The sequence below is a fragment of the Catharus ustulatus genome, chromosome 1, assembly GCF_009819885.2.
Source record: "Catharus ustulatus isolate bCatUst1 chromosome 1, bCatUst1.pri.v2, whole genome shotgun sequence".
NCBI lineage: Eukaryota > Metazoa > Chordata > Aves > Passeriformes > Turdidae > Catharus > Catharus ustulatus.
The window spans coordinates 57,895,859-57,921,214 of record NC_046221.1 but is presented as its reverse complement, the minus strand read 5'-3'; the positions used below and the strand labels follow the sequence as shown (position 1 = coordinate 57,921,214).

General features: G+C 37.9%; 1 protein-coding gene across 6 annotated transcripts in view; it reads right to left on the bottom strand.

The window, feature by feature from the left end:
• VPS41 (VPS41 subunit of HOPS complex) overlaps positions 1–25,356 on the bottom strand; it is a 124,729-nt gene that overhangs the window by 33,394 nt on the left and 65,979 nt on the right. For all 6 annotated transcript variants that reach the window (XM_033053116.2, XM_033053088.2, XM_033053080.2 and 3 more), the window contains 7 exons: positions 19,640–19,759; positions 16,019–16,165; positions 14,794–14,860; positions 6,972–7,069; positions 4,449–4,578; positions 2,629–2,744; positions 1,278–1,334 (listed from right to left, as the gene is read on the bottom strand). In XM_033053116.2, the coding sequence (XP_032909007.1) occupies positions 1,278–1,334; positions 2,629–2,744; positions 4,449–4,578; positions 6,972–7,069; positions 14,794–14,860; positions 16,019–16,165; positions 19,640–19,759 (735 nt within the window). The remainder of the gene's footprint in view (positions 1–1,277; positions 1,335–2,628; positions 2,745–4,448; positions 4,579–6,971; positions 7,070–14,793; positions 14,861–16,018; positions 16,166–19,639; positions 19,760–25,356) is intronic.

Sequence of the window (25,356 nt, the reverse complement as noted above, 5' to 3'; positions counted from 1 at the left end):
TTTGCCATTCTCAGGAAAGAGGCTGACAGAAATCTTCATTCTCCTAAGGACCAGCTTCCCAGTGAGCAGAGATGTATAAGGAAAAGAGATGTAGATCTGGTTATTTAGGATCTCTGTGCTCTGCTCAAGAGGTGCAGAGCAGCAGTGGTAATTACTGCCATCTAAAAAATCCCCAAGGCTACCAGACTCACCAGGTATCCTGAGTGTGGTGTCACTAGGCAGTGAGAGCATGAATTGTTTTAAATCAGCGTACCACTAATCCTTCACTTAGGGTTTGATGTCAACATTTTCTTTCCTTAACACATTGTTGGCTTGTGCTTCAGACATCAAACTCTCAAAAAATGCTTGCATTTTACGGAATTTAATAATTTATTGCAGAGCAAATTTCTGCAAAGCAAATGAAAAGTTGTGAAGTTTTTTTTAGATTTAGTTTGGTGTTTGTTTCTCTGGGTTTCTTTTTTTTCCTCCTAATGCATTGCCAGGACCCCCTTTAACAAGTCTTTACATCTTTTGCAAGGGTCACAGAGCAGCTTTGTTAAATGTACTCTGCGATAGGTAATGGCATGCCATTTAAATCTTGATTCAACTTCTGGACTACACAAGAATAAAAGTTTTTTTAAGACATACTGATATACAGTGTGCTTATTACATCAGTAATCTGGCCAAAAAATTAAACACATCTTCAAACACTTTGTACAAATTTCAATTTAAAGCAGCATCGGTATTAGTGAATTTAAACAAAAGCAAACAAACAAAAGATAAAATTAGTGATGATTTTGTGTCTATTGTACCATTCCCCCTTTTGTTTTAAACATCAATACTCTTTGCTGCTCTGTGAGAGGGACTATAAACATGGGAAATAACTATATGTGAGAAAAGGAGCATCTTAAATTCTTTACAATACCCTGTCACATGTACAAGGCAGAAGTTAAGGAGAAATTTGTCACTCCTGCCTGAAATCCCTAATAGTGCAATATTGTATGCTACTTCAAACACCAGTAAAAAAGTAAAAGAAAACAAAAACCTCCATCAGCAATCAGATAAATGGAATTCTCTTCCTTTCAATACAATAGCACCTTCATAAAATGTGGATCCTTTCATATTTCCCAGACTAACACTCCTGTTCAGCAGCTGAAACCAAGAAATCAGATGCCAGTTGGAGTATGCCTAACAGTTATTGCCTGGTATTATAGAAAACAGGGAATTTATTTGTTGCATCTTACAGCATTCTAAAAGAAAAAAGACATTTTGTTTTGGATAGAAGTTTTGAGACTTACCAAAATCTTGTGCTTTTTAATGGTTTTCTGACTTATCTCAGCTGCCATCAAAGCTTCCTATATTCAAAAAGGAGAAAACAGAGATACTAGTCAAATACACAAAGTTTCAACACAGAAAGCTCTAGAATTGGTTTTCAGAGTAGGGCATTGGAAGCACTAGAATTTTTAATGCCATGGTTGGATGAACAGCTTTGAATTCATACTCAAATAAAAGCAGTCAAGCAAAGAGAAAACTACTTTTGTTTCCATCTGGGTTCACTCCACATTATTATATTAGGATCAAATCACAAGATTACAACAAAACACACAATGCAATCACATTTGATCATTCTCAAAAGAGACCACTTCACTACCAAAACCTGTGAAAAAAATCAATAGGAAAAGGGGAAAATGGGGGAAGGTTACTTTCCAGTTTCACAGCCCAAATGTCTTCTTCAGTCAGAATGATTTATATTTGTCATTTGCTGTTCTTTTACTTTTTTCAAAATCTTTAAGATACATTGTAACATGCCTGTCTACTAACTTGAATGGCTTTCATAAGGGCACACACAGTTGTCATTTGTAAATTACTGTAGTCTTCAGGGACCAAATGTTGTGATTTACATATATTGCGAAACTGCACTCATCATACAAGTTTGCTATTCAAAAGCACCCACATGGATTTAAACAAATCTGCATAAGAAATATCATGATTACATTAGCAAAAGCAATACATGCTGAATGGCTTTTCCAAATTTTTTTCTTATAATGGGCACACAAATAAGAATTTACAAGTTGACTTTATGCATCATAACATATGTTTTAAGTCAATAAATGCAGGGTATTAGAATTCAGACCACTGTGTGCATGGGTTGATATGGTATGGAAGAATTTTATTGTTTTAGGTGTTTAGATATACTCAAACACCAACATTAACACAACCAAATGCTGAGCTGTTTTTTTTTTCCAAGAGTTGTATACCCTTGTCTTTTAATATAGGATCAGCTTTATTGTGAGCAACATTACTTTCACATGCACAGCTACAGTTTGAGCCCATAGCATTTTTCTTTTAAAAGCACAGCTCATTAGTCAAATCTTCTGCTGTTCTAAAGCCAAAACCCAGTTCTAATAATTTTCAGTGTTAGCTAATACATTTCATAACTGATGATGAGAGCATTATTTTCAGCATCTAATTCAGCTACCTCACTTAGGTACATGGAGGGATGTATAATTAACTCCCATCCTTTACAAGCATTTAGTCAATGACTGTAGGAACAGAAACTGTCCAATCCAAATGACCTAGCAAAGTCCATTGTCCTACTCTAATTTCCAAACAATGAAACTCTGAAGGAAAGAATGATGTTAAAATTACTTCATATTTCTTCTTTTCAAGAAGCCAGTCAATGTGGTCATCTTGGTCCCGCTCTTTAGCCACAACCACATCTCTTGGGCTGATGATATAAAACAGTGATTCACCTTCCGAATACTCTGCAAATGCATACACAGTTTTATTACTATTATATTTTCTTTAAGTAAAGTTTTGCTTTTTAGTACACCCTTGAGGGGAATTTACAAAGAGGAGATGCAAGGAAGACAACAAGGCTACTCCTGCAGCACACACTAGTTTGGATGCTGTATTCTCCAATAAATTAAAACTTGTTTAAATGGCAAAATATCTTTCAAAAAACCACTACAGCTTATTGCAAATTCTGATTCATCCACTATGTGTAAACTTTATGATGGTTTAGAACCCATTATTATACTTTTAGAGGACTATTACACTACATAGCCTGCAATAAACTTATCCTTCCCATCAAGGTCATGGCCATTAAAAGCATAAATGATAGATGCCATAACCCCTGGGGACACAGCACATCATTACAGCAATGCATTTGCAATGCTGCAAGTTAAGGCTATATGTATAATGCATTTTCTTATATCGTAAGCCTTTATTTTTGAGTAAGCTCAAAGAAAATGTACTAAAAGGTCAAATCAAATGCAGATGATGACTGTTCTGAATAGTTATCATTTGGACAGAACCATGACGAAACATCAATATACTTTGTAGATACAGAATAGAAAATCACACACTGTCCAGATCAGTTTCTATAAACACATACAAATACACTCCTGAAGTGATAAGCAATTCACAAAATAATGTTGTCTTAAAGCCATACAAACATTTAGATTTTTCAGGTAAACTAGAATATTCATAAAGCATAAAAGTACAGCTGTGGACATTCCAAATACTTTGGAAAATGTATAAAGAAACCTCAATTCTACTGATAGCAGCATTGATGTTTTTGAGGTCAGGAGGAGATATACTATATTTCTAGTGGCTTAAGGGCACAGATGTACACAAAGAGGTTTGCCAAGCCTATGATTTGAAGCATGCTGCCAGAGGAGATCTTTAAAATTCAGATTCATAGATTTTAAAAGCCAGAAGAATCGTTTCTGTATAACACATGCTACATAATCTTCACCAAGGAATTCTGCATCAGCTTTGCCATGCATTTTTCTGAGCTACAACATGCAGAAGAGAAAACTATCCCATCTTTAAAAGATGGCATAAATTGTGCCAGGGCTTAATGTCCCTTCCTGTTACATAATTAAACCTATCTTCTAGGTGGAACTTGCCAAAATCCAGTTCCTATTCATTCTATTTTACCATTTGAGGTCTGTAATGCAACTGGCAGCTTCGTCAGTACAGGAAAGTTAAATATCAGCGTGCCCCTTTTAAGTTGACCCATGTACATATTACTCTTCAAATGATATTTATTCAATCTTTCCCTCTAAAGCAACTTTTCCAGACATTGTGCCACTCATTTCATTATTCTTGAAGCCCTTTGTGTAAAAGAAGCTCCAATGGATCACATGTTGAATAAATCTCCATCAAAGATATTGCCTTCCATAATACTGGACATTACATGAGATACATATTTCTGCCTTCTCCAGTATGTCTGACCTCATAGACAGCATAAAAAATCATAATGTTTAAATACACACATTTGTTTTCTTTCATGTGACTGGTTCTTGTGGATTTCCACTCTATACTTCAGTGTCATAAGAAATTACAGCTATTCAAGTAGATGACAAAAACAGGACATAAAAATGAGTAAGACAGCTAACTACACCCAAATCTTTTTTAAGTAAGGTATGAAAACAAAACAGAACAATATTGAGAACACCTACCTAAATGATAATCACGACATTCATTTTCCTGAAATCCTCGTACTGTTAGTGCATCAGAAGAGATCTCTTCACAAGACTCAGGTAGGGGTTGTACAATGTCAAGTCTAGGCCTTGCACAACATTCCACTTCCTAGAAAAATGACATCTTAGCTGTTTCCTAAGTACATGATTTACCTTAGCAATACCAACTGGTGGTCATCTACAAACAAGGCTGAAATTCAACAGCTGCAAACATCATAAATATCCAGTACTTTACACTGGGTACACAGCTGCAAATCATACAAGTTGCAAAGCTGTGCCCCACAGAGTAATTGCATCTGGAACTCAAAGGAAAGTTACTCCAAGTAATTCAAGTTACTCTTGGATTGCTTCCCTTGAAGAAATCAGTTTGGAGGAGGAGGTACAGACAAGACATATCCTACGCCTGAGTTTGCTCATTACTTTTCTGCTCTTGGTCACAGAAGTTTTCAGGGCTATCACAGATGACTATCACTTGCCTCTTTCAACTAGCAACAGAACAATTTAGAACTCATACCCAGCTGGGCTCATACCTGGAAGGGAGCTCTGTGGATCAATGATATTCTGGTATTAAAATGAATTTTTTTTAAGATGGTGTTTGATTTTAAGCACTCAGCAGCAGCAGGGAAAAATTAATCTGAGAATAATAAAAAAACTTTGCTGTTCTGATGAACTTAGAGTAAAATTAACTTTCAAGTATAATGTAGGTGGTTATGGTAAGATGACATCATGGATTTTCACCTTCTGTCCAAGTGAAACTGCTGTCTTCAACTACCTGCATTTTGAATTAAGTCAAGGTCCAAGACAATCTTATATTTTCTACTTCAGGCTGTGAATTATAGCAAAATACAGAATAAAAGAGCAAGGACATATGGATTTAAACAGCTCTAACCTAGCCATTTTGAAGTAGCACCACTTGGGTCTTTTCTCAATGTAACTGTTCCATGAAAAAAATAAAAAACCCAAACCAAAAAAACTTTTAAAGCAAGTTCAATTGTGATTAATTTGTAATAAGTAAGAAGTTGTCATTTGCAAGCTGTGAAATTAAGTGCAGGAAGACCAGTGTTCCTTGCAACTAAGGGACATTTCTTGTGAGCAGCAATTACGCTGTAAGCTCAGGCAGTTTGGGCTCCACACTAAGACAAGTGAGCCAAGATACTAACAAAGGTGTTCAAATCACAACAGGACACAGATGCATCATGAGGGACAATTGCACTTCTGTTCCTTCAACAGTTATACACAGGACTGAGAAGTTAGTGAACTCCAGCACTTGGAGTTTGTTTTAAAGGCTAATTAAAAGCAAATATATGAAAAAAACTTCTTCCTATGTTTGATTATCATTATATCACCTGAAATTCCCTTTTCATCTTTCTTTCCTAAAGCAATTAAAATGACTTTAACCTTTAGCAGTCACTACCTCGTTTACACTAGCTCCTCTCCTGTACTACTTTTTCATTAACAGTGGCTTCCCAATTTCCTTGCTCCCTAGCATTTCAACCCACCCTTTCCTCCCCCTTCCTTATCCCATTTGGCTGCTTTCCCATCTTTTCACTGCTTTCCTGACTCCCACACTGGAGGACTACTTTGCTGACTCTTTTCAGAAACATTGCTGTGACATTATTTTTCTCCTCAATATAAATAAAGAAATAATAATGTGACATCCTGACATAGAAATAGAAGCTAACCCCACTGATTTCAGAAGGCTTGAGCATCTGTTTGAACCTAGAGCATTTCATTGCCTAGCAACTTGTGCACCCAGTTTCTTAAGGTTACTATGGTGATGGTTGTCTAAGGCAGACATGCTTATCAAAGAGATGATCAAGAGCATCTGCCGTACTCACACCGCAGCTTCAAGGATTTCCTCCACTGCTTTGCCTTTTATTTGGCAATATGAAATCAATGTTGGAGACAGACACAGCATTTGTCTACGCACAGGAGAAACAGCTGACATGAATTTTAATATCTACCTATCCACACATGGATCTGGGTGTACACAACTAAAGATCTTAGAAGAAACAGAGACAATGACGCCAGTTGCTCACAATTATTCATTCCACCCCACATTGACTCTTATTGCTTGAGTTGATCAACTTCACTATTCTCATTTCTTTTGAGATGCAGTGTCAGCAAGCTCCTCTTACGGTTAAACAAGATTCTTTATTTCTTCTGGTGCAGAAACATGAGGAAGAAAGAGAGAAAAGGAGAGAAAAAGGTGGGGGGTGGGGGGAGAAAGGAAGGAAAAAGGAGCAAGAAGGGTAGCTAGAGACTTTCTCTGTGTTCTGCAAGAAACAAAGGAACCCAAACGATTTCTGAAAGGTAAGCACATTAGTCTTCAACATCACCTCCACTGACCTTGTTTTATGGATCAGAGACATTTCAAGCAATGTTCACTACCAGCAGACTACGAATTTTTTCTCAGATAATCATATTTGTATGACTAGTTTAAGGCCCAACTCACAGGCCAAATTAATGTTGTGAAGAAACTCTGAGAGGAAAAAAAATTACCGTTTTTTCGGAGATCTCCTTTACATAGGAAAGTATAACAAGCTGGTCACAGAGAGGTGCAAGTCCACTGATGTAGAATTCCGTGTCGAATTGGAAAACTGAAATATAGGAAAGAAAAAGAGACTTAAAAACATGAATGTGTATGAACTACTCCCTAAGAAAAACTCACTGATTTGCAGAGACAATCAACAACATACAGCACCACTTCAGAGAGCTGAAGACTCAACACATATAACAAACTCAAAGATTTCCCAGTTGGATGAGATGAAAATCTACATTTAACAGATTGAATTACATTAAAGTTTGCAAAAATAAATATTTGTGCTCCAGGATATGCTAGAGATGAAACATTTGAAATGAAGAGGCAGTCTGATTTTCAGTAATCACATTGAAAAAGAAAGCGAAACAAAAATTACACTCAATAAAACAGGCAATAAGTAGTACAACTTCATTGGTTTGCATATTTACAGCAAGTTCATGTGGCAATAAGAAAATTGCACCTGCTACATCTATTGGTGTACAAGGAAAACACAAAGATCATTATTTAGCTATCATCAGTTTTAACATCACAGAATAATTTACAGATACCCTTATTACAAAGAAAACACAGTTCACAGTATCTTTTCTTGTTCATAAAACTGAAAACATAATTTTCTAAAATTGGTCTTATAATCAAGATAGTTACATGAGTCTTATTTCAAGAAAGAGAAAGAAATATATATATATAAAGAAAAAAAATATATATTTACTAAAATTTACTAATTATTTTAGCAAATCAGAAAATACAGCATAATGACATTAAAAATAAAGCTGATTTTCTTTAGCTAAGATAATAAGAAAGAACAGGAGAAATAATTGTCCTACCACAAAAGGGAAAAAAGTACAATGAAACAGTATATATTTGACACCCGTCTCTCAATGAATAAGCAATCAATGTTTTTCTTTTAATGACTGCTGACACGTTCGTATCACTGAAGGACCACACTACAATACACGGGTAGGGCACTCAATCCATTCACAGAAAGAGGTTTACATTTACAAGCATGTATGTAATTATCTTGTTCTAGCCTACAAGACTGATGAGATTACTTTGTGTCACATGTTGCTCTCAGTGATGATTTTAAACAAATCAGTTCAAAACCAACTACGTATATTATTGCCAGTTTACAATTTAGTATTTGGCATTTTACAATAATATGGAAGGCAGGAGGAAAAACATGGAAAAGAAAAACAAAGTGAAATCCATAATACTATCATAGAAACTTAACGCAGCTTTATAGAGGGGCCAAGAGAAGGTTCTCAAAGGCATGTAAAATACTGTGGTTTGTTTTTGAAGAGGAAAACAGCATGGTGAATTATCCTTTATAATGGTTATAGAGACAGCTTTAAAATCCATGTGTGTTTCTTTGTCTTATACTAGAACTTTAGTCCTTTTGCCAGTGAAAATCCTTGTAATGCCCAATGTAATGGGGTATTTAAGATCAAGCAGAAGCATTGATCTGTGAAACAAAAATAAACAAACAAATAAAAATCACCACTTCAAGTTTTATTTTTGAATAGAGTTTAGTTTCCTTGGTTTCACTATCAGCTTTCTCTGAGCTCATCTTTCTCAAGAGGCATTGTCGAAACACAATTCTCTAGCTCTGCTGCTACAGCCTTGAACAAAGAATAACTGGCATAGACAGTGCTTCTTGACCTGATAAAAACCTTTGATGCTGCTAATCAAAAAAGTCTTACTGAAAAAAGAAGATGGAAGTTATAGCTGCACAGAACAATAATAGGTTAAATTGACTTACTCTCTGGACACTGTGCAGTGATCAAGGAGGAAAAGAAATCCAACATAAAGGCAATGCAGAAATGCTGTTAATTTGAAAAGGATCCAAAATAATTAAAACAAATGTAGTATTGAAGTAAATAGAAATGACTGAGGTATGGCCATGTGTCATACATGTTTATGCCTGTCATAAGAGAAGATAGAAGATAGGCTGACAGTGGATCTACTCCATGTTCAGCATCTATGTATAGATGTCAAACAAATTACCAGGAAGCAAAATGAAGAAACATGTAAATCTTTTTTGCTGCTCATTAAATGACATGTATGAAATACATCAAAATACAGAAATAAAACAATATATGCTACATTATTTACCTAAGCTGTATAAGTCCACTTTCTCTGGGATTTAAAGAACCAGAGGTATGTGACACTCTGAAACTAAGCGGAGTCTATTTTGTTTAGTCAAACCTCTAAAAGCAGCTCCTGGTTTACCACAGCAGATTTTAAAGAGTAAAACTTTGGTTACAGTCAGAGGTTTTTACCGCTGATTTCAACTAAAAGCACTGGTGGAGGAGACACCATCTTGAGAACACTTAAGGGTATGCTGCACTGTGACCTATAAAAATGAATACAAATTTTGCAGTTCTTTTAGTGTGCTAGGTAATTTATGCAAACTGAAACAGAATACAAAATGGCTTTGATTAGCTATTATCTTGTGCATGGAGCTGCACTTGATGTAAAATATAACTTCTTTTTTCCCCAACAGTATGTGAATTCAGTTCCAACCAGAGGACAAGAAAAGGCTCCATGTAAGTATCACTTAAGCTTCAAAGCTCATGTTCTGAAAAACTCTTTTTTTCCATTGAACAGAGAAAACTTCATTAACCAACAGAAGAAACATTCAGTCTTGAAGAACTTTGGGGCTTAGAAATTCTGAGATTTGATGACAAAGAAGTCAAAATCTTGAAGAATTTTGACTCACTTTATGAAGTAGTTTATAAACAATAGGTTTGGCTTGTGGCAAAACAAATGAACAAAAGTCTAAGTAGAATAAACCATATAAGTAGGTTTGTTTTTTCTTTATTTTTTTTTTTATTCTTAGAGTGTAGCAGATTTGCTTCAATGAAATGTTTGCATAAATCACCTTTTGAAGAAAATTCCTGACCATCACATACATCAATTAAGCCTTATATGTATATAAAGAGAAATATGTTGGTACATTAGATCCCGTTAATCTCACTTTACAAACAAGAAAATAAATATTCCCATGTATTCAGATTGAAATGTGCAATTTTAATGCATCATGCTAACTTGCCATGCAGATGTGAAGCTACTTCCTTGTAAAACATATAGATGTGTTGTAACAAGTATAGCCTTGAAACATGTAATTTTTATACCAGAAATCCGCTTTGTAGGAAATTTGGTAGAATGCAAAGGGAGACAAGTATTCCAGAGACATTGCTGCCTGGCTGGTACCTGGAATTAAGCTGAGATTCCTCAAATAAAATCTGGACAAAAATAAATTGAATAGAAATTCTCTAATCAACTTGAAGTTTTTTGCATAATTCTGGTGCTTATCTCTAATTTCTGCTATCATTAACAACTGAGTAACTGAGGCAGAAATTAAATACTTCTCCATAGAAGTATATAAAATCCTGACAAGGCCAAGGAAGACTAGATTACCTACTTTCCTTTGAAAAGGCATTACATTAACTGAAAAGTCTAATTAGTTATTTAGCAACCAGCCTTCTCATGAGTTCCAGTTGAGGAAGAGTTCCTGCTCAGACCAGAAGCTGTGCAGCATTACAGCTTTTGTACATGCTTCAGGAGTGAGCACAGAGGTCAAACACTCTTTAAGAAGGATCACAATGGCATTCAGTCCACGTTAAGCCTGTAATTCAATACCAATACTTTCTAATCAATACACTACTTCACAGCAGTAGCTGACAGAGCTAAACTGATAGGATCTGCTCAGCTAACATACGTTTAAACCTAAATAGAAACACTCACTTGGAGTTTATCTTTGACACTGAATGAAGACTCACAGAGGTAATGAACCGTAGCAAAAACAATAGCAAGATTACTGAAGAAAAGCACCACTAATAGGCTGAAAGATGTAAATAAAATTAGCAATGCCACATGGATCTCAGTGCATGAGACCTGTATAATTCATCCATTTTCTCTTACAGGTAATCACACCGTAATTTTCTTTAAGATAAAACAGCTAGAACAGTTCAGTGGTGTAACTTTTGCACATTATGGGGTTTAGCATCTCAGCAGATACTGTAATTATTTCCACCTTATAATAAGTACAGCTAATTCTTAAGACGTCACAGTTATCTAGGATACCACCATGGAACTTAGGGGCTCTCAGAATGGCTCTAAAACAGCATAAACGTGAAACTGTTTTTATCATAGACTCCATATGTATTATCCTGATGACCAAAGAAGCAACTATGAAGTTTTCTGTTCCACTTCTGGTTTTCTTTCCAAGTGAAAAATTGTAAAGGCAGGGAGATAAAAATTAAAAAACACCACACCACTAAACACGACAAAAGTAATACTGTGTTAAGAGTTTCATTTTTCATAAGTCTGTTGACAAAATCTTATGAGTCAAAATATCTGAAGGACACTCAGCTGTCCTTGTACTGAAGGATGATATTCTTGCCTTGTATAAATTCTTTACTTTAAGCAAGTGTATCACCTTATGCATCCACTTTGGATATTAGTGATCTTGCAAAAAAGCTATAATGGTTGCAGGTCTGATATAAAATCAGACCTTCTAGCTATGCCTTTGAAAAGCGATGTTGAAATAAAATTGAAATAGATGTTATGGTATGACATACTGCAGTCAAGAAGACCTTCTATGTGACTATATGAAGACTATTAATTTATACTGAGACTTGAACAAACAATGTCTCTCTCTTTTCCCTCCTAATCCTCCTATGATCTAGAGTACTGTGGACAGCATTTGCCAGAGCAATTTCAGTGCTTTGACCTGAAACCAGAAAATAAAATCTCAAGCACATCATTAACAGGTTAAGTAAGAAAAAACACAAGTCCTCTAGAATACAGAGAAAACTGCAAGCCAGAAATTTTAAGATGAAGAAGTTACTTCCACGAAAATCTTTATCCTTCATGTCTGCACCTAAGTAGCCTGATGACAGCTTTTTATGTTTTTTTAATCAAGTTCCACTAGTCACCTAAGACTAGCACTATTCATATAAACACATTACAGCGGAAATAGAAGTTACCTTTGTTCACTTGTCAGTATGTAACCAAACCCATTTAGTTATTTTCTAAAAGCTACTTACAGGTACAGAAAATATTATATACAAACCTGAGGCTAAAACTCATGACCAAACTTTTCCTAGATGAAATTTTTGTGAATATCCTAGAATTCTGCAGTTAGATAGTCTGTTTGGACTATGTAATCCTAAACAACAAATAGCTTTTAGGTCTCAGTTACAGTAAATTCACGAATACAAGCCGCACTGAGTATAAGCCGCATCTCTGGGTGTTGGCAAACATTTCGGTTTTTGTCCATAGATAAGCCGCACCCGAATATAAGCCGCTCTGTCGTTCGCAGCGAGGACCCGCGTGCAATTAGTAACAGAACCGTGGCAGGGCGGGGTTTACTGGCTGAGCTAAGGCTGTGCAGGCTCGGTCCGCTAGGGGCCGCTGACGGGGCCAGGTGGCCCAGCCCGGTGCTGCCGCTCGGGGCCGGCCGCCGCTGCCACTGGGCTCGGTCACCCCGGGTCGGCGCTGCCCCGCGGTGGCAGGCAGGGACGGAGCTTCCCCCGCTCCTACGGCAGCGGCAGCGGGCGGGGATGGAGCTTTCCCGCGCCCGTGGCGCCGGCGGCGGGCAGGGACGGAGTTTCCCCGCTCCTGCCGCGGCGGCGGCGGGCGGGGACAAAGCACCCCGTCGGCTCCCCGAGCCGCGGCAATGGCAGCGCGGGGCTCCTGTCGGCTCCCCGAGCCGCAGCAATGGCGGCGCGCGCTTCCCCCCCCTCCCTGGGCCGCAGCAATGGCGGCGCACGCTTCCCCCCCCTCCCTGGGCCGCAGCAATGGCGGCGCGCGCTTCCCCCCCCTCCCTGGGCCGCAGCAATGGCAGCGCGGGGCTCCCGTCGGCTCCCCGAGCCGCAGCAATGGCGGTGCGCGCTTCCCCCCCTCCCCGGGCCGCAGCAATGGCGGCGCGCGCTTCCCCCCCCCTCCCCGGGCCGCGGTAGGGGCGGCCCGGGTCCCCCCTCTCCTCCCCGGGCCGCGGCAATGGCGGCGCCGGGCTACCCCCGTCTCTCCCCTGGGCTGTGGCAGAGGAGGAAAGAGAGCTCTCCCGCCTCTCTCCCCGCCCCCCGTGCTGCCTGCAGGGAGCCAGGCTCCACCCGCGGTGCAACAGAGTAGCGATTTGTAACAATCGCAAAATGCCGACTTTGCAGCTGCTCGGCTCAGCACTCTGGCAGGTACTTCTGAGGTTGTATTAGCCGCTCCTGATTATTAGCCGCATTTCCGGTTTAGGAGCAAAATCTTAGTCAAATTGGTGCGGCTTGTATTCGTGAAATTACTGTAATTCTCAGGCACACCACCAATCTCTCAGTATCCATATTCCCTGCAGAGCTTAACAAGCCTGGCTGATTTTCAGGAGCTATGTTAGAACAGTCCATTTCTGAAATCAGAAAACAGAGCATACATACACACCTATGCCATGCACCATTCCAAACTGACGATTCAGGATCTTAGTTGAAACATCCTATCTACAATCTCAAGTTACTACAGTCAAGGGAGCACCAAAGTTTACAAACTGTTGCCCACTCTGGTCTACTCTGGTCTGCAGAGTCAGAGGGACCGTTTATCTTCCCAGCGCTATCTATTCTTAGATACTTCCTTTCCCCAGCAGATACTTCTGGGGACAGTTGTGACTTTTTGTTTACATCTCTGTTTCCCTTCCAAATTTTCTTTGAATTCAACTTTACTTAATACACACATTTTGTCAAGAAATTTTCCAATAATGAGCAAAAATAAAAATTTATTCACATCAGATTAGCTAGCAAAATAAGAAAGCAAATGAAAATATAACATTCAGAAGCCAAGAAAAGAAACAAAAATACAGTAATTTCACGATTATAAGCCGCACCGATTATAAGCCGCACTTCCGGGGTGTCGGCAACGTTTCGTTTTTCCTCCACATATAAGCCACACCACATTGTAAGACACACTTTCGTTCGCAGTGAGGATCCCCATGCAATTTTCACAAAGTTGCCAATTAGTAACAGAATTGCAGGAATGCGGGGTTTACTGGCTCAGGGCTGTGCAGGTTCGACCTGGCCCCCCCGCCGTCACCACGTCACCCAGCACGGCTCCCCCTCCCCTGTCGTGGAGCTGTCAAGGCCTGGTTCGGCTTCCCGCTCCCCCGCCGGCCCCAGCCCCGCTTCCCCGCCGCCGCCAGGGGTGGCCCTGGCCCTGCTCAGGGCCGCGCAGGCTCGGTTCGGCTCGGCTCGGGGCTGCTGCATGCTCGCATTTCCGGTTGGTAAATTTCTGAACTTTTTTTCATATATTAGCCACTCTGGAATACAAGCCACACTTCCGGGTATGGAACAAAATTTTAGTCAAAATGGTGCGGCTTATAATCGTGAAATTACTGTAAATGAAAATCAATTTCCTAGCACTACACCAGAGATTTTACAAGGAAAAAAGAGAAAAATGTTATGAGTAGTGTAGTCAAACAACATATAATCAAATAAAACAGTATCTATTTTCTCTTTACTACTATACTGACCATCAATCATTTAACCCAGATGAAAACCCAAGTTCTCTAAAGGAATCTATATGAAGGGAAAGTTAAAGCATCCACTGTTCACACAAGTATCTCTGATTTTACATGATCACAGAACTTAAGGCTCTCTATTGAAAAACCCTCACACCCATGTAAGAGAGTATTCTAACAACCTCAGCAAGTAAAAATGAGGGGACATTTATTTTATAACTATATGTTGCCTCCAAAGTAAAAGACCTTTAAAGCTTTTTGGAAAGGAGTGGTTCATACAACCATACCTATTTCCACGTAGCGGTTTGGTAGGTCACGCATTTCACTGGCATGCCGTTCTTTTACTGAGCAAATCTAGGAAACAAGAGATTTTGTTACAACAAGGGAATTGTAATTCCTAAAATGATACTAACTGTGCCTCAATAAGAAATTTTGAAAAAACAATTACTGTGAAACAGTAATGATGCATCAGTAAAGGAAGCCACAGAGAGAAGTTGTGGTTGTAGTTCACAACCTTATAAATATGCTGGGAGAGAAGAGGGCCACATAAGATAAATGTGAAAATACGTGCCCACTATGGTTTCTTCATATAAGCATTTATATGTGAGTTTGGTCTTGGTGTCTTCTCACACCTTGCATCTCATTACCTTTCAAGGTACCTGATTCTTATTCAGTAAATTTGCTATTGCTTCCCCCAGGAGGGAAGTATGTACATACAAAGAAATGCAAATAACCAAATGTTGGGAAGCACACGCATACAGAAGGGGGAAGACAGATGCCAAACTTAGGACAAACCTCCTCATTTATAAAACTCTAAGCTTAACGGTCCAAAAGCTTTTTACATGTCACCTACCTCACTTTACCCTCCCTTTCCATCTATTCCTACCAGGCACTTTTAATTTCCCATTGTGCAGTGATGCAGCAGTCTGTTATTAGAAAATAGCTAACAGGTTCATAACAAACTCATGTCAGGTGCTGGTCTGAGCAAATTATAACCAGTCTGCACCAAACAAGTCTGAAGTGCCAGTTTCTTGTTGAAAGATAACAAAACCCTAAGCAGTCTGTCCTTCCATTCACCCATGTTTTTTCCCTCATGGTTGACCAAAACCAAGTGCCTGTTTTAGCAGCTGCAACCTCCTCAGCCCCCAAAGCAATCCCCTCCAAAAATACCTCATGGTAAGTTGTTCTTCCTTAATGCTAATCAAAAGAAATGAATTCAACAGCACACTAAAAGCTTTCAAAAGACGAAATCTCTCCAAGGCACAGAGGAGTGAAATGTCCCTGAGGATTGCATTCACTGCATGCTCTCGCACAGAGATCTGTCTGACCGCTGGGTGCCTATCACTCCTCCTCCTCCTGAGGGTCAGTCCAATGACATTTCTAAGGCAGCAAGAGTTCTGAACACTGGTCAAACCAAATTCCATTTTTTTCGATTGTCTTTACTTTTCAGAAACAATACTCTGTTTGTCTGTGATAACAGCAAGCATTTATTACAAAGACAGGTAATTGTACCTTTACTGAATTTCCCCAGCCAATAATCAGCGTCAAATTATCCTTCCAGCAAAGGCTGCAGGGATACATATCTGGGCGAAGGCTTATGTCATCTCGAGGCACATTGGTAATTCTTTGCTTGGAGACCATGTCAAGTATCTTCACGCCCTGAAAGTTTAAAATCAAGAGAACTTTATTCAGTATGACAAACTCCTACTCACCATTTTGTATGCTAAGGCAGTCAGAGTAGTTTATGGCATACATTTCAGAGCAGGGCTGAGTGTGCCAATAGAAAACCGTTGATACAAAAACCCATTTCTCCCAAGAGGTTACAAAAGGATAAGGGGGTCAGAGTAATTTAAATGTTTGAAATTCACAAGCCAAATAATAACAATAAGTGAATGAGTGACAGACTAGCAATTCCACTCATGAACCAGTTTGGCTTATTGGGCTGGTGCTACTCCTGGAGAAATAAAAAGAATCCCAGCTTTTTCACAACAGCCCTTGGAGAGACACAGAAATTTCCACCTTGAAAAAAGAAAAGCACCAGTTTATTAAGAGAAAGGAATTAAAGCTCAAGATATGCATTTCAACTCTTAAATTAAGACAGAAAAGCAAGCATATTTAAACAATGCTTGGTTTTGTATGCTGTGATTTTTTTTACTCCCTCCTCAGGAAATCTCCTAAACTAATAGAACAAGAAGTTAAAAACCAGGAAGATTAAAGTCATTCGAGGGACAGAGGAAAAAAAGAACCAATAATTAGATTTTTTCCGTGTCATTTAGACAAGGTAAGCTATAAGCTTTCCAATAGTAAAATGGAGATTAATTTCATGTTAAGTAATGACTTGTTTTTGGTAATTTAAAACAAAAGTCTCTAAAATAAAATATTTTAGTAGGGACTTCTTTCCTGCTCACAGAGCTTAGAGAATGAGCCTTCAAATCACAGAAAAGGGGATGGAAAAGACCTTAAAAGGTCAGCATCCATGATGCCATGACGTGTTGGGATTTTCCTAGTGGCAAAACTGATTTAAAAGATTCCCCTGCCTATTTCTGTTCCCCATATTGTGAGTTTCTATGTCCCCAGTTATACAAATACAAAGATACAACTGTTTAAAAGCCATAGAGCATCATGGTCTAAGCCAGGTTTCGCCTTTTTTAAATCACAAGAAACAGGAAGTGGTATGAGGGTGGGTGAAGAGATTTTTTTTAGTGATCTTCGCCACTGAAGAACTGTGAGCAAGGAACACACTTGGACTGGTATCTCATCATCTAGCAGACATCTAGGTTTCAAAACCAGCCAACCAACCAACCAACCAACCAACCAACCAACCAACCAACCAAATACTTACACATAGTATCTGCAATGTACAGAGCCCAGATCTCTAGGTAACATAAACAAGGATCGTATCCTTTGTGTTTTCTAAGCTCATCTGATAAAATTTTTAATCTTGCTTGAATTGCATTTTATAAAGTTGCTTTTTATAAATCTTACTACTTTGTCCCCAAGGATGGTTTTCAGTGACCCATTATCACACCTTCTGCTTTTCTACATGGCAGCAAATCTTTTTTGGGATAGATTCGCTCCTGTTTAAAGCAGTTTTCAAACTAACAGTATAGGATCCTTTTTGGTTATAACTGTTGAGAGACAGTTGTTTAATACAGTAAGTTTTACATGGGAGTAAGTTATTTAGAGTTATTATATTGTGTGATATAGTATGCTGTTTGCTTAGGTTTACTTGCTTAGCATGAATAGATGTATTTTTGAAGTCTTAGGCTGTAAGCTGTGAATGTACACCTAGATATGCTTTTGGCTGGTAATTAAGTATTAATTAAATTTTTTTAGTAGCTGGTGCAGCGTTGAGTTATGGATTTACCGTAAGAATAATGTTGATGACTCCCTGATGTTTTAGTTGTTGCTATGTAATTTCCCATGCTCTGCTGTGAGCAGGAGCACAAGTGAGCAAGGAATCAAAAGGGGCCCCTCTTGGCTCCTTGGAGGTGCCCACTGTAAACTCCCTGAAGTTAAAGTCTGGGGTGGTGAATATGTGACTCCTTGAATGCTGTGAGATTGCGTGAACAGTGGCTTCTCCTCTAACAGGTATGCCATTTGCATCATGAACTGAAAGGACTGCCACGGTCAACTTCCTACCATGGAGGAGCTAAAACCTGTCCAAATGGAGTCCAGCAGCATTTGGCTGGACAAATCTAAGGATTTGTCCCTCAGATATCTCAATTTGTAAAACTTGCACTATTAGCTATTGAGGAAGGAGAAGAGGGTGTAGCAGCAAACATGGGGTACCTATGCGTCTGAAAAGCAGAATTAGACCTTGACTAAATATAAAAACTAGGTAGCCATGCACACACAGTAAGAAGCAAGGCTATAAACATTTTCTCTGATTTGGAAAAAAAAAAATGCAATGCAAAATCTTGCTAGAGAATGGAGTTTAAAAAGTTAAAGGGGAATGGAAAGGGCAATAATCAAATATATTAATCTTTTGGAGGGCAAGTGTCATTTCATTTTTCTTTGAAAGATAGGCCTTTACCATGGCTTTTTGTCTCTGACAGATGGCTCTCAATGTTTTATTAGTATTCTATGTTCTGATGTAGCACATCATCTCTAGGGATAGCTCTCGTCCTATCCATCCCAGCAGATACCTAGAGTATGTATTTTAATTGTATGGATCCGAAAAGAACAAAACCTTCAAAAAACCTAATGTTATGTCAATCAAGCCCTTAATAAAGCTTCCATTCTAATAGATTTATTAAAGGTATGAAGGTCCACCTTTAACAATTTCATATCAAACTGGTTTTGAAAGATAAAAAAGAACAATGGTTTTAAAATATTTTAATAAATGCTTCCCTTTAGGATGGAAAAACAATAGAAAAAAATGCTAAAAAATATTCAGAATTACTTTCACCACATTTAAAAAAAGACTTTGGATTTTAGATATGATACACACTTAAAAACATATCCCTCACTGCTGAGCTTCAAAACAGAGCTTGACCCATCAATTAGATATACAGTGATAGTTGAAATGTAACACTCAGAATGAATGCAATGGTTTCCTTCAAAATTACCCTTAGAGCAAAAGGGGCCTATTTTCTCCTAAGTCTAACTTTTTCTAGCAGCCTAACAAAATGAGAAATTACTACTGCATTTTTTTATAATCTGCAACACTGAAATGCTTATGACAATGTCATTTCAGTACAAATTACAAAATACAGACAGTTTATTCTTTTTCAAGGGGTGGAAGGGAGTGGAGATGTTCTATTATTTATATAGAGAAGAATTACATTGGCACTCCTTTCTCAGTTTGCTTCAATAAATTGCACTAATCAAAATTCTAATTAATAAAAGTGTACATTAGTGACTGGCACAGTGCTATGTGGAGTTACTTTCCTAATTTCTTCAGAAGTGGCAATAATATTGGAGAACCCTGACTAACCAGCAGAAAACAACAGAAGAAATTTCTACAAAGAAATGACATACAAATCACTATCCTTCAATGCCTTTTATACCCAATTCTACAAATGCACCATTTTTTAACTGAATATTCTGGCAATTAGCATTGAAAAATTCCAATAATCAGTGTAACACAGAGATATTTTTGTTCATATAATACAGGTGAAAAATACTTACCATATTATTAGCCCAAGCAATTAAGTGCCCTCTCCATTTAACATTTCTTATATTTCCTTCCCCTTCATGTAAAACCGAAGGCTTCCATCTGTTCATCCAGCCTCTTTCATATAACAGCAACTATAAAGAAGCGCAACAATCAATATTTCTGTGACAAAGTACTGTACGCAGACATAGAATTTATTTTTTCTTAATTATCCCTTACTCTTTTTGGATTTTAAGTGCAATGAAAAACACACATCTATCACAAAACAAAAGCAAATACAATCAATATACATTGAGCATGTTGTATATTACAGAATTCCTCTAAATTTTAATAATATTAATAAGAAGGCCTTTCATCAAGTTTCTCCAAAGAACAGCAAATACAATTATTTACCTCTTAAAGATAAAGAAATTAAGGTATTTCAGAACCTAAGTCTACACCACTAGTGACAACACTTCTGAAAACTGGTAAAGAAACCAGGTCACCTCACTGATCTTGAGATCCACTGATCTTGTCATAGGTTCCTTTTCTCCAAAAAAAATCAGGTAGGCAAAGAAAATTAAAAGATCCCCAAGCTTGTGACCTTTTGGTTGGCTCCATGTGGAACTACACAGCCTTCCACAGGGGTCTAGAGATGCTGTGTTTTAGTCCCACATATGCAAACTGCACTGTACCACAAGTGTTGCTGATTGTAAAACTTGTGTAATTGGTAATCTCATATTCTGCAACTAAAGAAGGTAACTAAACATCTAAATGCATAAGAGATGCTATGAGATGCCTTTCAGCAGCAAAGAAAAGCCCAACTATATGCAGAAAGTCTGCACAGAAAGACAGTCCTTATCAGTTGCTTGGAGCATGGTGCTAATAATGCCAAGGTTTGATCTATTTATGGGACATTCACTTAGGAGTTGGACTTGATGATTCTTATGAGTCCCTTCCAAATCAGAATATTCTGATTCTGTATCGATGCAGTAGAGACGGATGCAACGACACAACACGACACTCTGTGCTCATGTGCCAACAGCCAACTTCACTGAGTGCTGTTCCCCTTATATAGTTTTGAAAGTCTGCATGGTCAGTCCTGATTGCCTGAATTAGTTGCCACCCGGCTAACTGGCCAAGACCTGCTCCTCAAGGGCCCTGACTGGTCAAGTTACATAATTAAAGTAGTTAAAGAATTACTCCTATTTCAGTTATAAAATTAGGATTATTTATAACTGTGAGCCTCCAGGTCAGCTGTTAGCTACCACATTGTATGTCTCATTAAGTTATTCACTGGGATTACAGGGAATCACTCTGAGAGATGCAAAGTGCGACACTTGGAGGGATACCTAAGTAAGAAGCTGAAGCATCTACAGAGATCATACTCTAGGGTACTAGTCCTACCAACTTTTGCATGAGTATACCCACATACAAACATTTGCACAACCTGAACCTGAGCTCACATCTGACACTAGAAGGTGTGAAAGAGCTGCCTGCAAGCATTTTACCATGCTAAAACCCAAATGGAGTACTCTTCTTGTTAATATTTCCTAAGATCCAACTGTATGCACCCTTTTATACATGGTTTCCCACCACTTGTATTTGGATAAATACATCAAGTGTTACGACACCAGTTGTTTAAAATAAGATCTTTTAGCAAAAGATGAGATTTTAATGGGAATTATCAGACTGCCTCTCTTTCCCAAAGCCACCAGATGGCACCAGAAGACAAATATTTTCTCCAAGAGTTTAAAGCAAGCACTAGATAGGATAGTCTATAGAGAATTTTTTGTGTGAATTGCACTGCAGACATCAAACTTTTGATTCAAGCAAAGTGATTTTGTGTCCTTTACATAGGTCACATGAAGGCCCAACTTTTAGACAGTATAAATTTTTCCCTTAATGAAAAGGCTACTGAGTAATTCTCACAGAATATGTTATCTTACAGCTACCAGGGCAAGCCACTGAAAGCAGTGCAACATCTATGCCCCTAGGTTAGTGCTATATGGAGGGATTTCCATTAGAAGACTGATAGGGAGATTTCAAGCACAGGAGCAGCCCTCAGTCCAAGCAAACGGTCTCCACTCAGATGCTAAAGATGTAAAAACTAAGTGCTGTGCTGACCCAGAGTTGAAAATTACTTTGTTCCTAGTTTACCAATACCTAAGGAGAAGCTGGACAGAAGAAGAACCGCTGCTTTGATGCTTCTTTCAATACCATCCAATAAAGAAAGCAGCAAAATACATGGTATTTGCATTGAGACTTACTGGACAAAGCTTCAAAACTGGATGTAGATGATGTGAAAGGTTAAACCTAGTTGATGCCAATTATAATAATTGTACTTGGAATTTTTTCTGCTTGTGACTGAATTGTGATTTACATGAATTTATTATATTCAAGATCCAGAGCAAACTTGGTATGACACTTTGCATCTTTTTTGTTATTCAAGGTTTGTGAACATCATGCTCTTTTGTGACTCTGAGTAACAAACTGCAAGGAAAGGTAAGTGATCTGAGAAAGAACTCAGAAGATAATGAAGAGAGAAGTTAATTTGAAAAATTCTGTCTATGCTCAACCCTAAGAACACAAACTATCAGATCAAGGCAGTAGAAGAGAATGTAGGCTGGTATCACCTATAATAAGGACGGAAAGTGAATCTGAATCACTGAAACACCCTGTCATTCCCCGTTTCAAACCAGGAACTGAAATAGGTCCAACACTGAGACCGAAGGTCACTCCATACTGTGGCTTCAAAAAATAATATAAAATCTCAAAACATGCTTAACAAAGTTATCTTCAGTGCAATTATCTGCATGCTATTGATATACCTATACATATAAATAAATGTGATTTATTTACTATTTCTTAGAGCAATGGAAATTAGATTTGTAAACCCACAACTTTCCTATGTGTTTTGGAGCTGTTGTCTACTAAAGACATCTCTCTCATAATAAGCAGCCTAATTTCTTTCTTAGCCTTCCTTTCTTTCTCCACATTGAAATGTTTATCATACCAGAAAGTAATTTAAAACTTCAAAAGAAGACTTGTAAGAAGAAATCCACAGTTTCTGAAGGGGCTTTTCCTACTATCTCCCTCTCCTTTTGGAATGGTAAAAATATTTTAGGACTTTATTTGCCATAAATCCTATATTACGGTAGTCAGCATTCACAGTACTTATATTTCAACAGCAGACAAAATTTCACTTTCTTGGCTTCTCTGTAACAGAATTTGTTTTCCCCGTTTTTCATTGGCTCTCATAAAACTTTCTAGTCCTTTGTTACATACAATACAGTAGTGCTTAGAACACTCTTCCAGTGTATCTTGCATGCACTGCAATTTGATAATACTGTTAAAATAAAATAACACTTAGCTTCAAGGTCCCCACCTACACTGTTTCATACTATATTGCAATCTTCTGTTAGCTCACTAATTATTTTGTGAGTCTTAACTTCTTATGATTGTCCACCAGATCATTAAGAAAAATGACACACTGAAATGTATGAGAGAAGAGGATGGAGCAGGACACTTTTTGGTGTTAAAAATAAGTGGATATATTTCTGTTGGATTAGGGAATGAATCTCTTTATATCTTTCACTAACAAAAGATTAACCTACATCAAAAAGAGCTCAAAACTCTATTTTAGAGTGCATTCACTGAAGAGAACAGATGACTGCTTGGACTTAATGGAGCCTGTCATGCAATTAGCATTAACACTAATGACATGTAATCTTCGTCCTAAACTATGTACAGGAATTCTCAATCCTCTGAAAAAAAAGGTGAAGAATTGCAACTTTGGTAGTATCAAAATGGTGAAGTAATTCAATTTAATTTATTCTCACTACCAATTACTAGCTTCAATATACTGAAAAAAAGGATAGATGTTCTCACAGAAATTTCAAAGGAAACACACTTTTAATGATGCCCAGCATCACTACTTTTTTTCAACATAGCACCTTCTGTGTAAAGATTTGAAGAAGTTTTAGTGAAGTGAAGAAAAAAGGGCCTAAGACTTCAATTTGTAACTAAAGAGCCACTTTTCCATTCCCTACTGCAGAACTGTTGGATTAGTTTTTATTTCACAAAATAAAAAATTAGGAAAAAAGTTCCTGTAATTTCCTAGTCCTGTTCTTTGTCTAAGAGTTAAGATGAGCCTACCAGTGGCATTTGTCCTGTGTTTTGGTGCCTGTCACTACTTCCACCTCAGCAAGGCAAGACCACAAAAATCTAAAATGCTATTTCCATGGTTACAAGTGATCACTACAGTTATTTATTGTTTTCAGCATAAAACCAATATTTACAGGCACAGCCAAGATTAACAGCTACCAGAGACTAACACAGAACAGCATGCTGCATGAAGACTTACTGTTTAATAGTTCATCCCTAGGCAAACATAGAGCAACAATAAAAAATTATACTTTGTATTTGAAACAGACAATGGACTGGATGAGCTCAAACAAGGCAGAGAATAATGTAAGCCTCAAGCTTTCAGCTGAAGATGAGTTTTCAAGATTTCGTCACAAAATGTTGTCTAAGGAGCTGGGGTGTGAACAGAGAGGAGGGCAGCAAGTGCAGTCAAGGGAAATCAAGCAAGGAGGCAGAGGTAGACAGCAGCATTGGGAGGTAAGTGATGGTAACAGTGAGAGATGAAACTGGAGCTACTCTGTAGCTCATGGATGGAGAAGATGGAAATTTTGAGATGTTTAATACAAACAAATGTCACAGGACTTTTATTAGGCTTCACTTTTAATAACTCAACTGCCACATTCCAGCTGTTGCCTATTCAGAAAGAGCTACAGAATTAACACCTTGAAAAGCAAATCCTGCAGTGTTGCAGGCAGAGAGACACATTTCATATACTCAGATCCTCTTTGCTTACCACCTCAGGCAATGAAAAAAGTGTTCTACACAGACATTTGTAAAACACTCAACTATAGATTACAAGCACATAGGACTATGATCCAAATTTATTACAGTACAAGGAGAATTTTTGTTTTAGTGATAAAGAAGAAATGCATATCCAAATACCCATAAAGAAGAAATGCAAGCAAAAAAAAATAAAAAAGAAAGCTTATTAAACAAACAGGACACGCTACATATCAAAGTCTCAATAATATGGGATACATCTAGGCATTATACATTGCAGCAGGGAAATCACAGACCAGTTTATTGTGGTTTGCTTGTTGCTACAGTTTGTTTCCTACTTATGGTAAATTATCCAAAGCATGGACAGAAATTGCCACAGTATTTACTCTTCTTCACTTAAATCAGACCTTTGAGTATTTACTGAGTGACATTTTATAGCTTACAAAGCAATCTGACTTTCTTGTCTGGTACTCTTCTACCCAACATAATGCCGAACAGCTGACTATCTGCTTTCTAAAAATGGACTGTGCTGCAAACAGCATCCTGACAATTTAATAATTTGTCAAAGTAGTCCAGCTATTATGAAGTACATATCATAGAGTTCAGAGGTAAGGTCATCTACTTACTCACCAAGCAAAGTGCAACTGCTGACACTAAAAAGCAACAAGTAAAAAAAAAGTGTCTCACACATTCCTTGGCAGACTTGACTTTAACATACAAATTCTGCTACCCCTAACAGCAGTCACAGATCCCCAAGAATGCTATTTCTCTTTCTATTTGTGCACTGTTTGCAATCACCATCCTTTCTCGCATACGTTGTTGATCCACCTGGAGTAGAAAGGAATTTAGATTGTCTTGTTTTGCGTTTCAGGCAAGAGTTAGCATG